Source organism: Pseudophryne corroboree, chromosome 7, assembly GCF_028390025.1.
Source record: "Pseudophryne corroboree isolate aPseCor3 chromosome 7, aPseCor3.hap2, whole genome shotgun sequence".
NCBI lineage: Eukaryota > Metazoa > Chordata > Amphibia > Anura > Myobatrachidae > Pseudophryne > Pseudophryne corroboree.
Genome location: NC_086450.1, coordinates 13,920,653 through 13,935,229, shown reverse-complemented (window position 1 = coordinate 13,935,229; position 14,577 = coordinate 13,920,653). Strand labels below are relative to the sequence as shown.

Sequence of the window (14,577 nt, the reverse complement as noted above, 5' to 3'; positions counted from 1 at the left end):
TGCCCATCGCAGCGCCCCCTGGTGGGCTGAATCCGGTACTACGATTTGTGGAAGTCTTGCCGATGAGTGGAGACTGGCACCTCTCGGGCCGGGACAGGCTTCCAGGAGCCTGGGGAAAATCGGAGCATGTGACGCAAAAGTGTCGCGCGCGCCGCCCGACACGTGACTCTAGTAAGAACCACCTCTCCGGATGTGTAATAGGAAGCACGTGCCGGGGCCTGGGCCCTCGATTCCCTGAACCCTGTATTCACGGTGGACGTGGTCAGACAGAAAGCGCAGGCTTGGTACGGTGTGTGCGCCACAAACTCCGGAAGTGCTGGGTCTGCTGGTCGCAGTGAGGCAATGTACGGAACCGACGGCAGTGACGAAGACTATCTCCCCGACTCGTCAGAGTTGAGCAGCTCGGATGATAGTGGAGGGGAGGAGACGTCTTTTCACGGCAGGCAGGTTCTGGAAGTGTCCGGGGCTTGCTCCGCGGAGGCCGAACCAAGTCTCCATCCGGCCCGCGCAGTGTCGGTCCAGGTACTTATCCGAAAAGCAGATGGTTCGATTGCATGTAACAAGAAAAATTTCTGCCTGTGGTGCGAGAGGCCATTCTCAAAAATTGCGAGACATGTTCAAGCTGTCCACCACAATGAGCATGAGGTTGCAAGGGCACTCAGCTTTCCGAAGCGCTCCAGGGAAAGGACAGTGCAGCTAGACCTGATTCGCACCCGGGGAAACTTTGCTCATAATGTCGGGGTTCTCCGCGAGGGCAGCGGAGTCCTCCTACCGTGCAAGCAGCTGGAAGAAGCAACGGCTCCCCAAGATTTCATGCACTGTGTAAAATGTAAAGGGCTATTCTCCAGGAAGCACCTGTGGCGCCATGTGAAGAGGTGCCCGCTCCGCAAAAGTGTCAGCCCCAAATCTGGAAGAACCAGGGTGCAGGGTCTCTTCACTTACGCCACACCTCTACCGAAAGATGTTGGCACCGGCCTCTGGAAGTTGCTGAGCGAAATGAATTATGATGATGTGGTACCGGTAATCAAAGGGGACCGCTGGATTATGCAGTTCGGTCAGCACCTCTATAACCGTCTGGGGTCTGATGTCAGCAAGCATGATTACATCCGTCAGAAGCTCAGAGAGGTGGGGCGGCTTCTGCTGAAGGCGATGAAGGTCACACCGTTGCGGTGTATGGAAGATTTCATTTGCCCACAGAATTTCCTGCAAGTGGTGCATGCTGTGAGGAGCCTGGCCGGTTACGATGACCGCACCAATACATATAAAATACCCTCGTTGGCTCTGAAGGTGGGACACAGCTTGCAGAAGATTTCTGCTATGGTGGAGTGTCAGGCACTGATGGAGGGCAGTGCCCTGACAGAGGAGCGTGCCCGAAACTTTCGGAAAATTTATGAGGCGAGGTGGAGCGAGCTAATCTCCACTGCTGCCCTGAAGACACTTCGAGAGATAAAATGGAATGCACCGCTGCTTCTGCCCTTCACTGATGATGTTAAGTGCTTGAACCTGTACCTCCTTGACCGTCAGCGAGAGTACATCGATGAGTTGTCCGCCCACCCTTCCGAACAGCAGTGGTCCATGTTGGCCAAAGTTACCCTCACGCAGCTGATTCTCTTCAACCGCAGGAGAGAAGGTGAGGTTTCCAAGATGCTGCTCTCCTCCTTCGATTTACGGCACACAGCCGATTTGCAGGGTGATGTGGCCCAGGCCCTGTCAGAGCTGGAGAAGGCACTCTGTCGTCACTTCTCCTGTATTGAGATTCCTGGGAAAAGAGGCAGGAAAGTCCCTGTCCTGCTATCCCCAAGCATGCAGAAAGCGATGGAGCTCCTCATAGAGAAGCGGACAGAATGTGGTGTGACCCCACACAATATCTACATGTTTGCTAGGCCAACAGCCATGTCCCATTATAGGGGATCCGACTGCATACGTCTCTACGCCCGGGAGTGTGGGGCCAAGCACCCCGAAGCATTATCTTCCACCCGCCTACGGAAGCATGTGGCTACACTTTCCAGAGTCCTCAACCTGAGCGATACAGAGATGGATCAGCTTGCTGATTTCCTTGGACATGATATTCGGGTGCATCGGCATTATTACCGCCTCCCGGAGGGTACCCTTCAACTGGCCAAGTTGAGCAAGCTGTTTCTGGCTCTCGAGCAAGGGAGAATGGCTGAATTCCGGGGCCACAATCTAGAAGAGATCTCCATTGATCCAAACGGTAGGTATCACTTGACAGTGTGGCTCCAGGGACTGACTGTCTAAGTGGGCTGGTGTGATCGGTTTCCCTGTCCTTCTCTATCCACAGAGCCGATCCAGGTGGTGAGCGATGACTCTGGGGATGAGCCAGAAAGTAAAGATACTGAGGTTCCCATGGGGCACATGGGAAAAGAAGCCGGCAGCGTGGTGTCGGCGGTGGATGGAGGTGCAGCTAAAGGTGGGTGTGACTGTCCATTCCATTTGAGATGCGTCCATGACTGGTGGTGGCGTTGCGTGGTGACTGACCTTTCTTCTCCCGCACAGGTGACAGAAGGGGTACCAAGCGCAATCCGTGGACCCCAGCAGAAGTGAAAGCTGTTGAACGTCACATGATTCGGTTCATTCGCTCATTCAAGGTGCCGGGCAAGAATGACTGTGATGCGTGCCTAAGGGCAGAACGACAAGCGCTGAAGGCTCGGAACTGGCTCTCGGTTAAGTTTTACATTAAGAACCGAATTACTGCTGAAATGAGAAAGAACCTTTCCTGAATAAAATGTATCTGCTGCTGAATACACGTTTCCTCTATCTCTAATTAACCCCGAAAATAAATCAGTTATGTGGGTGTCCTCATGAGGCAGGTATTCCTGAATAGGTCCCCATGAGGAAGGTTCCAGACATATGTCCCGATGAGGATAGAAAAACAAGTATGTGTGTGTGTGTGTGTGTGTGTGTGTGTGTGTGTGGTGTTTGTGAGGATTGTATTGTAAGTGGACGGGGACTTTCCTCATATTTTCATAACTAGTCATTAACTTTATTTTTTTTATCCATGTTATTTTAAGACATGCCTTGGAACAATCATACCGTGGTAACAGAATTTATTTTTCTTGGACTTTCCAGCAAAACCAAGATGCAAGTTATTCTTTTCTTTGTCTTCCTGCTTGTGTATATGATCATATTAATTGGAAACATCTCCATCATTACTCTAATCCTGTCTGATGTCTGCCTTCACACACCTATGTATTTCTTCCTTGGCAACCTCTCGTTTCTGGATCTCTGCTTATCATCTACCATTGTGCCGAGGACGCTGAAAGATTTGATGTCAGTAAAGAAAACTATCTCTTATGCTGAGTGTGCAACACAAATGTTTATTTCTCTATCTTTTGGGGAAAATGAGTGTATTCTGCTTGCTATTATGGCGTATGACCGTTATGTAGCTATATGTTATCCATTACATTATACTACAATCATGAGTAAAACTGTTTGTGTCAGACTAGCCATCGGTACATGGATATGTGGGTTTCTTCTCTCTATTCTCCACGTGTCACTTACACTCAATGTAGATCTTTGTGGTAACAATGAAATAAATCACTTTATGTGTGAAATGCCGGAAATATTATCCCTGTCCTGTGAAAACATTTTATTTATTGAATTTATTATATATGTTATGGGTGTGATTATTATCATAGCACCAGTCACATTTATTGCAATATCTTATTTTAAAATAATTTTGAGCATTTTAAAAATTAAATCGGCAGCTGGGCAACGGAAAGCATTCTCCACCAGTGGGGCTCACATGATGGTTGTAATAATGTTCTTTGGTTCATGTATGGCTTCCTACATGAAACCTAGGTCCATATCTTTTAAAGGAACAAACAAATTTGCTGCTATATTTTATGTTCTTGTTACTCCAATGCTTAACCCAATGATTTTCTAAAATGTAGAATTGGAAACCTTTTCTTTAATAGTAATAAGGACAGCGGATTGAAACAATACTATTAATATAGTAAATGGTGTTGGGTGAGCATTCCAGAATTCCTTCTGCAAACCATTTGGTCTTACCCAGAAAGCATCTCAATTCTGCTTGTTTGTCCTAAACAGTGTTTACACAGAATGGTACGAGTATTATTTGTTATATATATATATTATACAGTATATGGGTGCACGTAAGCATCAGAATGCATAATTCTACATGTAGCACTATGGTGTTGATTTTAATGTGACGTACAGTATGGAAAAAATTACTCGATGAGACAAGGTGAAAGCATATTTTCTACTGGTTCCCAGGAATTTTCCGCGACACCATAATCTTTCCATATCCTGTGAAAACAATCTTATTGCTTATAAGAAAAGATAACTATAAAAATAAATCCTCTAAATTCTTTTTTGAGAAAATGAACAGATCATGAAATGGTTTAATGCGAACCCATAAAAGAGAACCCCTCAATAAAGAACAGATAAAAATTTGAACATAAGTAGAAATACAAAAACTGAAATGTACATATCACCCCTAATTAGACCAAATAATCAGAAACAATATTGAACTAATTAAAATACTACTTCTTCTAGGTATGTTATCAAAATAGAGTACAAGACAAAGTGAAAGGGATTTTCAAGTTAAAGGGAAGGATTGGCGAATATTGACAGTTCGCAATCAGTATGGTATAATTCAGGACAGGACCAAAATGAACAAGATACCAAGAGGTAGAGATGGATAAGAGGAACACAATGTAAGAATGCCCAGATACAGATAGATAAAAGAGGGATTTTCAATTTATCTCAAAGAACACTTAATGAGTCTGAATCTAACTTCCCCAATTTTGCTCCAAGCACTAACCCTAATCTATTTGACTTTTTTTCTGAACTAAATAGATTTGTCCAGTCTGTATGTATACAAAGGTATTTTTTCAAAAGAAACAAGTGAGGACTGGTTAGAAAAAAAAAATTCCATACTTTTGGACATGGAATATTTGGAATGTTGGAATCATTACAAAATGAGAGTAGAAATTTGGAGAATGACATGAGTGTTTTTTTTAAATTAGTAAGCAGCAAACTCTTAAGAAAACAAAAAGATACTTAATTTTTTTTCTTAATCATAAAAATCCCACCATTTAATTGTTCTGTAAGCATACTGTACACTGAAGGAGTTTCAGGACCGCTGTCATAAAAATTCTAGCAGAGAGAGATAGGGAAACATATTCAAATAACCAAGGTGTTTGTTTATTTGTTTATTTTGCCATTACCTTATATTGGAACTGACAATCCCATTCCGGCTGCTACTGACAGTGCGTTGGATATTCTTTTCCTTATTACACTGCTTTACAGATAGGGAAACATATCTTATCTCATGAAGAAAGAAAAGCCCTGAAATGGCAGCAGGATAATGGCTACATCATTATTCAATCAACAGACAAGAGAAGTGGAGTCATCATCTCGGACAGGACTGATTATTTACAGAGAGGCTTTAAGACAACTGCAGGATACCTAGAACTACATTACCCCTGTGAGGGATCCAACTGGAGTTTTACAAAGGGTACTGAGGGTACTGTGGCATTCTGTACCCTTGGAGAGGGTTATAAATAAACATGAATTTGGCTTGGTGTTTGTACTGTATGTTACCCAGTCACACCTACATTTTATAACCTGAAATTCATACAACTTTTACTTAGGCAACATGACAACCTATAAATTTGATTATATATGTTGATCAGGGACACCATACTGTACATATATTAGACATGTTGACAGGATTCCAATGGTGCCCAGGATACTGTATGTTTATTTCCATCCACCCTGGATGCCTTTATACCAACAATCCCCATGAAGTGAACCTAATGGTCATAAAGAATATTTTAGAATAAGATATGGGCTTGTCTGAAAGACATATAATCAGAGAGGGTGTGCGTTTCGCACAAGGTCCAATGGTGGACTAAGGCTCCAAATAGAGCAAAAGTCCTGATACCCACAATAACTGGTAGTACTGTGAAGCACAGTTAATTACCTAGTTGGTAGTGCACCCAAAGTCAGTAAATTAGTACAACATATACAAAAGGGAAAGGGAAGAAAGACTCTTTGTTGGGGCACGCTTAGAAGGATAGATAAAACTTAACTTTTATTTCTCTTCAATGTAAAAAATGTATATCACATAGAAGCAGATTATCACAAATATTGTTTAAAAAATAAAATAAAGCGCTGACCTAAATAAGTCACAAATTTTGACTTGCGTAAGCCAGTGGTGAAAATATATTTCAGTTAACATAGATGGTACATTTCAGTCTTCGCGTGGGTCTTTAAAACAAAAGCCCCTAATTATGGACTGCTAATTCCCATCAGACAGAATTGGAGATTGAGTTACAGGCCCAATTATGTGGAACAGATTTCATGAAAAATGTTATTCTGAGGAACTATTATAAAAAATAAACGCATACGCAACTGAGGTACATAATAAAAAAACATAAATTACCTGGAATAGGTGAAAATACAACCTTTAAAATGAAATGAATTTCTTCACAAGGTAGTACAAAACACTGTAAGAACTGGGAAAAGGGATTATCATATATTTTATTTGTATCACAGTTCAATAACTGCTCAAGATATATAAGATCCATAATTAATATAAACTAAAAAAATATTGGAACATGGCCCTATCCTGTCCCAATTTATTGAATCAAGCCTCTGGATTGTTTTTAAAAGAAATAGAAATTTGAAAAGTCTTTTGGCTCCAACTATGAAGACTATAAAAGATGATTCCTCAGGTATATCAACTTGGTTGATCCCAGAGGCTAGTAGGATGCTTTCATTGTAATTGCCTGTATTACAATTTTAAATAAAGAAAGTTTGTTCAATAGCTATAAATGTTCAATTTCATATCAAACAGCTTATACATTGCCAGTCTGAATTTGTTGTATATGTACAGAGCTGCTCTTGCCCTAAACAGTATGTAGAGTAGTACAAGGACCCTGAGGGGAAGATCCAGAGAACACCATACAAATACATATTGAAATGCCTCAAAACACACAGCATTTCACGTAATTACTTTGAGAAACAGAATTGTGACCCTTGTGATCTTTTTGTTTTAGGTGTAGAAGTGATCTGCCACACTATGAGGGGAGAAGACAGCTTTCAAAAACTGTACAAAGCCAAATCTAAATCTATTCCCCGATGGCCTGTATGAAGCCCTGGAATTTATTGATTAATGTGTGATCAGCTTGGTGTGGATGGGAGATGCCATATTCCCTCCAAATGTACTGTCCAGATATTGGTGGGAACACTGCATCCTCCCTCCATGCCCCTTCAGGTTGTTATCCCCTAGCCTCAGTTTCATCTTTTTCTCCCTTCATCTCCCTTTTCTCTCCATCCTTCCATGGACCTGGGGAGGTTCTCTACTGGAAATGTTTAATACATGTAATTAATATTTAATTCATATTTAGCATATATTAAAATGCAGGTTTGATGTTTAAAATGCCGTAAAAATACTTAGTTCCTCTGATATTATGGAATCCATATTATCACATCACACATTGATATTAAAAAAGAGTCATTCTTTCTTTGAAATCAGGATTATTGTTTTTTATATACTGTGTATATTTTTATATATTTGTCCAAGTTAAAAGGATATACAAAGTAAAATGGGATATATATTTATATCTTGAACCATGATACAATTCTGCTATGACACATTTACAGTTTTGAATAAATCAACAAACCATTAAACAAAAAAATGCAATAAAGAATAAATAAATTCTCTCTCTCTAGAATTATATATATATACAATATATCATTTTAATTCACATTATTACGTCACCAAGGTAAGTGTCATATCGACGTTTCAAGCCCATCTAGGCCATTTTTCAAGACCCAGCTACCAAAGTAAAGAAGCCTAGCTCACCCAGGCCCAATCTGGTCTATATATACCCAGAGACCATCATATGGCGCCGGCCACATCCCCCTGTATACAGGAAATAGGCCACAATTCAAATAAACCAGGTTGTATGGCAAATATCACTGTACTGTAACGCAGCATTACCACCAATATCAATATATATTCTGGTATCCAAAATAGCTAAGCCATCATACTTAAGTTAAGGCTTCCATCCATAAAACTCAGCTTTCCAAATCATCCAGCATACCAGGCTATTAACGGAAGTGATGTGTACATAGGTCCGCTCCGGGACCCCTCATACTGTATCTTAAACATGTTCCCCTGGAAACAACTAACACTAATCTAGTGTCTGGAGTACAGCGCTAGCGGCGCTGTCTATCCCGCTAGCAGGTAACATCACGTGACTATGCACTCTGTGCTACAGACATCCACTAGAGGTCAAAACTTCCTCTAGTTCCGGAAACTGTATTCCACCTATACCTCTGGAGGAACGCATTGCGAAATACAGTGCACCGAGATCATTTAGCGTGGTCACCCACTGATGGGCCCCGGAGATACACACATACTGTATATAGTGCCCAGCACCAAACTTACACAAATATTATACAAAAATATTATACAAAACAATACATACACATTAAAAAGCAGGTGGAACCATGAGTCTATTAAAAACTCCACTGTGGTAAGTGGCACTCAGAGACTCGGCAACAGGAAAAAAACATGCATAAAAGCCCTGTGGGGCGTGCTTTATTTATGAGTGACGTTTCGGGGATTTCTCCCCTTCTTCAGACAAAGCATAGTGACAAAAAGTGAATTTAAATACATGAGTGGACTTACCCCACCCCCCTGTTTGTGTCAGCAGGCTCCCGGTTCCTGCGGCCTCCTTCCTGCAGCAGGCACTTCCGGCCGCTGCTCCGTCCGTCGCACCAGAAGTGACATCACCAGTCCGGCTCCGGTGACCATGGAAACCAGCTGTAAACAAAAGAGGATTACATGAAAGTCCTCACAGTGCACAAAGACATTATGTAAAAGCATGACCTACTTGCCCCACATTGTATAAAACCAACATTTAACTTAAGTGAAGAACATATATGTGAAATACAATTGTGGTGTGACAAATAATTCTGTATAAGAAATTTTGTTCAACAGTGTTTGTGTCAATACCAGCAATTTGGGACTCATCATGAGCCTAAAATTACTTTTTTTTTTTTTTTTTTTAAACGTGACTGGAAATATTTAAAAAATCCTTGTTATTAAACAGAACCAACCACCTCTGGGGCCATGTTCTAGAAAAATTTAATTACATCATTACAGTATCATCCTTAACTAATGTTTATGAGTATACTACTGCCATCTAGTGGCCAGATTATAAACCACATTTGTATATCTAAAAAGGAGAACACCTTAGAACAAGGCTGGGGAACCTCCGGCCCGTGGGCTATATAAGGCCCGCGAAGCCGTTTGCTCTGGCCCACCCGCTTCTCTCAGTGAGACACGCCGCTGGACTCAGTCCGGCGGCAGCATGTCTCAGCTGTCAGGACAGGGAGGAGAGCGCGGCTATGTCGGGTGGTGGTGGCGGCGTGCAGGACTTGAAACCAGCCGCCGGTTCGTGAGCCAATCAGAGCTTGCGGACCGGCAGCCAATCAGGAGCCACGGCTGCTGGTCTGCGAGCTCTGATTGGCTTCGAACCGCCGCCACCCAACATAGCCGCGCTCTCCTCCGTGTCCCGCCGAAAGGAGCAGCAAGCAGCGGTAAGCATCACGGGGGGGGGGGGGGCATTTGTATGCCTGGCACTGTGGGGACATCTGTATACCTGGCACTGTGGGGGCATCTGTATACCTGGCACTGTGGGGGCATCTGTATACCTGGCACTTTGAGGTGTATCTGTATACCTGGCACTGTGGGGGCATCTGTATACCTGGCACTGTAGGGGCATCTGTATACCTGGCACTGTGGGGGCATTTGTATATCTGGCACTGTGGGGGCATATGTATACCTGGTACTGTGGGGACATCTATATACCTGGCACTGTGAGGGGCATTTGTATACCTGGCACTGTGAGGGGCATCTGTATACCTGACACTGTGGGGGGCATTTGTATACCTGGCACTGTGAGGGGAATTTGTATACCTGGCACTGTGAGGGGCATTTGTATACCTGGCACTGTGGGGGCATCTGTATACCTGGCACTGTGAGGGGCATTTGTATACCTGGCACTGTGGGGGGGCATTTGTATACCTGGCACTGTGGGAGGGAATTTGTATACCTGTCACTGTGAGGGGCCTCCAGCGCGCACACACAGCACCTCTAAGGGGCAGACCTACTGGGGGGCAGGGTCATTTTTTTTTTTTAAATATGTTTATTAGGGGGGAAAAATAGGTGTAACACACATTTTTTACGATAACTGCACAGCAACAACAATATCAATGACAATATCAGAGCTAAGGATGTGCAGGAATGTACAACATTACATCTGTTCAAGAGCAATCACAGACAATAGTAAAGGAATGACATTAAAAGGATATAGAGGTTATCACAAAACACATAGTAGGAGACGGCAGTCTCTCGGTGACATTAACAGTATAAGTAAGCCAAACAAAAAGGTGGTCATGAAAACAATAAAGTTAAGGTTAGAAGGGCGGTGATCCCCTCGTAAGCATCTCTGTATTGTACCATGTAGTATATTTAACTACTTTACGCATGCTATCACAAATTGGTTGTGACAGAGTTACCACATAGGGCAGCCATATTGCAAAGAACTTGGAAGAGTTGGATTCCGCTCTAAGAGAGCATTCTATCCAGTCCATTTGGTAATGATATGTCATTCTAGGGAGTAGAAGAGTTATGGGTATAGGGGTTTTGTGTATCCTCTGAGACAGTATGGTCTTTTTTGAAGCTGCCGCAATCCGTGCTAATAATAATTTATTACCTGGAGATACTGAACAACAATCAGGATCATACTGATTCCAGAAAGCCCAGAGTAAAGTAGGTGTGAGAGGAATATTTAAAGTCGCTGTAATGTAGTTACAGACATCTTTCCAAAATAATTGTATTATAGGGCATGACCAAAGGCAATGAATAATGTCTGCATCAGGTGAGGAGCACTTGAAGCAGTGGGAGTTATCAGAGATGCCCGTGAGATATCTGAGACGAGGAGTATAATACGCCCTGTGTAAAATTTTTAAAAGCATTTCTGCATAGGAAGAAGACACCAAATATTTATTAAGTAATAAGTGCCAATGTATTATGGTCTGCAGAGGGTTGCCTGGTAAGGTGGTCGACCATTTAGCTAGGCCCGTGGTTTGACAATCTAAATTAATCTTACGTCTGGTGTGTGCATAAATAAAGGATGTAGGATAGGGAGAATGAGGAGTTAAGCGCAGTTGGACGTCTAGGGGAGAGTTATAGTCTGTTGGCCGCAGGCGTGTTATCAATCGCGTTGCAAAACTGCGGACTTGAAAATATGCGAATAGTGGTATATGGAGGTTCGGAAATTTAAGTTTTAATTGGGACAGGGTTAGCACTTCGGTACAGGTGACATTCAAGAATTGATACACTAAACGTAAACCGTGAGAATACCAAGTCTTGATAAGCACATCGGCGTCCCCGCCTTGAAAGTCTGGGTTATGCAGGAGTGGTTGGAATAAGGAGCAGGTTGTTGCCATCCCCATGCGTTTTCGAAGGTGTTTCCATGCTTTGCACAGAGAGAGCAATAATGGGTTCGAACGGATGGACGTCAGTGTGGAGGGGTCTGGAAAATGTAATATGGTAGACAGAGTACCGTGGGGTAGCATAAGCTGCTCCAGAGATACATTAGCGTAACTAGAAGAGCCCCTAACCCAGTCAAGGGCATATCTATAGTTAGCGGCCAAAGAGTAGTCTTCCGGACATGGTAAATTCACGCCACCCAGCGTAGTCGGTTGTTTCAATTTAAAAAGGGCTATACGTGGGCGCTTGTTTGTCCAAATGAAAGTATTAAGGGCTTTATTAATTGTTTGAACATCTCGTTTAGTCAGAAGAAATGGGAGCATTTGGATCGGATATAGCAAACGGGGGAAGGAGATCATTTTGTACAAGTGGCATCTACCCAAATATGAGATTGGTAAGCTTTGCCAGCGTGTAAAATCATCTATCATTTTATTAATAGTGCGTGAAAAATTCAGTGTATATAGTTCGGCTAGGGTAGGTGAAAAGCGTAAGCCCAAGTAGGTTATAAAGCCAGCTGCCCATTTAAAGGGAAACCCGGAGCCCCAATTTCGTGTGGCTTTGGGGCCTAGAGCCAATGCCTCCGTTTTATCAAAATTGATTAAGAAGCCCGAGATCAAGTGGAAATCATGGAGCATGGCCAGTAAAGAAGGGAATGCCTTTATGGGATCATTAAAATATAGTAATAGGTCATCAGCAAAGGCCGACACCTTCACTGGCTGTGGGCCAATTTTTATCCCATCCCAGGCAACATTTTGCACGCAAGTGCGTATCAGTGGGTCAAGAGCTAAGTTAAAAAGTAGGGGAGATAGGGGGCATCCCTGACACGTACCTCTATGTAAAGAGAAGGCAGATGTGTTCAATCCATTAATAGTTAGGTGTGCTAGTGGATTAGAATAAAGCATACGGAAGACTTTAGTGAACTCCTCTCCGAATTGTTGAGTATGGAAAATTCTGGAGTGGTAATTGCGGATGTACCGGACATGGATGTCTTGTCAAGACCAGCTGACTGTACACAATTAAAGTCTCCTCCCATGATAATTTCTCCCTCTGCCCAACCCTGCAAGTTCGCGTAGATATCAGAGAAAAAAGATGCGTTAGGGCCATTAGGGGCATAAATATTGGCTACCGTATAGATCGTATTTAATATTTTTAATTTCAGGAACAGGAATCTACCCTCTTGGTCGACTAAACTATCTAAGATAGTGGCAGGAAGTGATCTATTGAGAATAGTTAGGACGCCTCTGCGTTTGGATGTGAAGGAGGCTGTTCTATATTCTCCCACCCACGTATCCCGTAGTACATTAGGATCCGAGATCCGCCAATGAGTTTCCTGCAATAACACTATATCAGGCTTTAGTCGTTTCAAATAGGTGAGGACCTTTTTCCGTTTAATAGGGTATTAAGTCCCTCTACGTTCCATGATACTAACCGAAATCGTGACTGCACTATTGTGTGAGAATCATGGGTCGACGGCATTCAGCCGATACCAACCCTAGGCCAACATCGGGATACAATATACCATAACCATCGATCCCAGTCCGTCCCAGCTAGCGGACCGTTATGGATCAGTGATGAAAAATAATAAATATAAAACATCAAGTACATTCCTATCACAATACGTGAACTATGTGTGTGTACAGTATCAAAATTATGAACCAAGTTACAAAACCATTTTAATATTTTAAGAACCCATATGGGCGCCCTATTAAGAAATGTCAACCTCCAAATGGAGAGCAATAAAACATATGAGGAGGGTATCCTCAAACATGGTAACCAAGGACACCATAATCCAAAACAGTATGACAAAAGATGAGAAAAGAGGGCGAGGGAAAGGTTAAATAATAATAGAAAGAGTAAAAGAGGCAATTGCAGGGGGGAAAAGAAGCATAGAGAAAAGAACAGAAGAACATAACCAATATAGTACTGTCGCACCGCAGCCCGCATCAAGCTCCAGTCGCGACAGCAAGCCATCTTCACAGTGCAGAAATAAATTCGACTCAACTTATCAAACAGAAAAATATCTTTTGACTTAAACATGAATGGGTCAATCAAAGGTGGCAATCAACCCACTAGAAAAGGATATATAGAGTCAATCAGCATCATCTGTACCCGAAAGGAGAGCTGCATCCAAAGAGTTCACGAAATTTCTGGCCTCTTGTGCGGTTTCAAAAAAGTGGGTTTTTCCAACATAGGTGATTCTCAGCTTGGCCGGATACAACAACGCAAACCTGTGGCCTATCTTGAAGAGACGTTTACAAACAGGTGAGAACTCCCGTCTTCTCGCAGCAACCAGATATGAAAAGTCTTGAAATAGTAGAATCCTGGAGTCCTGGTATCGAAGATCCGTGTATTTCCGATAGGCCTCCAGCAAACGGACTTTATCGGCGTAGTTGAGAATTCTCATGATGACCGGTCTGGGTCTATCTCTGCCGGGCTGACGATCAGTGCCAATCCGATGGACACATTCCACCAGGATGGAACCCGTGGCTGGGACGCATCCTAGCTCTCTAGGCAACCACTGGGAGACCAAGGCCATGAGTTCGGAAAATTTCACAGATTCTGGCAAACCCACAAGACGTATATTATTTCTTCTATTCCGATTTTCCAAGTCTTCTAATTTGTCTTGCAGAGACACCACCAGCTTGTCGTGCTCCATCTGGGTTGTTTTAGCTGCAGATAAATCATCCTCTAGATCAGAAATTCTTTGCTCAGCCTCGGAAATACGTTGATCATGGGCTGTGAGTTGCGCAAGCGCCGAATCCAGAGAGGCTTTCAGGGATGCCAGTTTCTGATCCAGCAGAGATCAGAGTATATTCGTGATTTCACTCGTGGTGAAGGATTTGGATGGTTCCATAGTTGGTGCGGGTTGGGATTGCCCCCTAGGACTAGAACCTTGACTATACGTCGGGGAAACAGGAGCACTGCTAGCGGGATTTTCACGATTTTTGCCTTTACCCGGCTGAGCACCCCGTGGGTTACGTAATGATTTAGACATGAATTTGTCCATAGCAATAATAGAC

The 14,577-nt window shown here is 43.0% G+C and overlaps 1 protein-coding gene and 1 long non-coding RNA gene across 2 annotated transcripts; both read left to right on the top strand.

Annotated features, from left to right (window-relative positions):
• The first annotated feature begins 2,355 nt into the window (after nt 1-2,355).
• Nucleotides 2,356-2,760, top strand: LOC134943254 (uncharacterized). The gene is made up of 2 exons (XR_010181440.1): nt 2,356-2,428; nt 2,515-2,760. It is a non-coding gene; the product is annotated as an uncharacterized LOC134943254 (long non-coding RNA).
• Nucleotides 2,761-3,031: 271 nt separating this feature from the next.
• On the top strand, nt 3,032-3,904 carry LOC134943476 (olfactory receptor 5AR1-like). The gene has a single exon (XM_063932302.1). It carries the CDS (start codon nt 3,032-3,034, stop codon nt 3,902-3,904), a length of 873 nt encoding a protein of 290 aa, XP_063788372.1.
• The last annotated feature ends 10,673 nt before the right edge of the window (nt 3,905-14,577 follow it).

Bases quoted from the DNA above. Each gene is read 5' to 3' on its own strand.
- LOC134943476 (XM_063932302.1), top strand. From the start codon at position 3,032: ATGCCTTGGAACAATCATACCGTGGTAACAGAATTTATTTTTCTTGGA.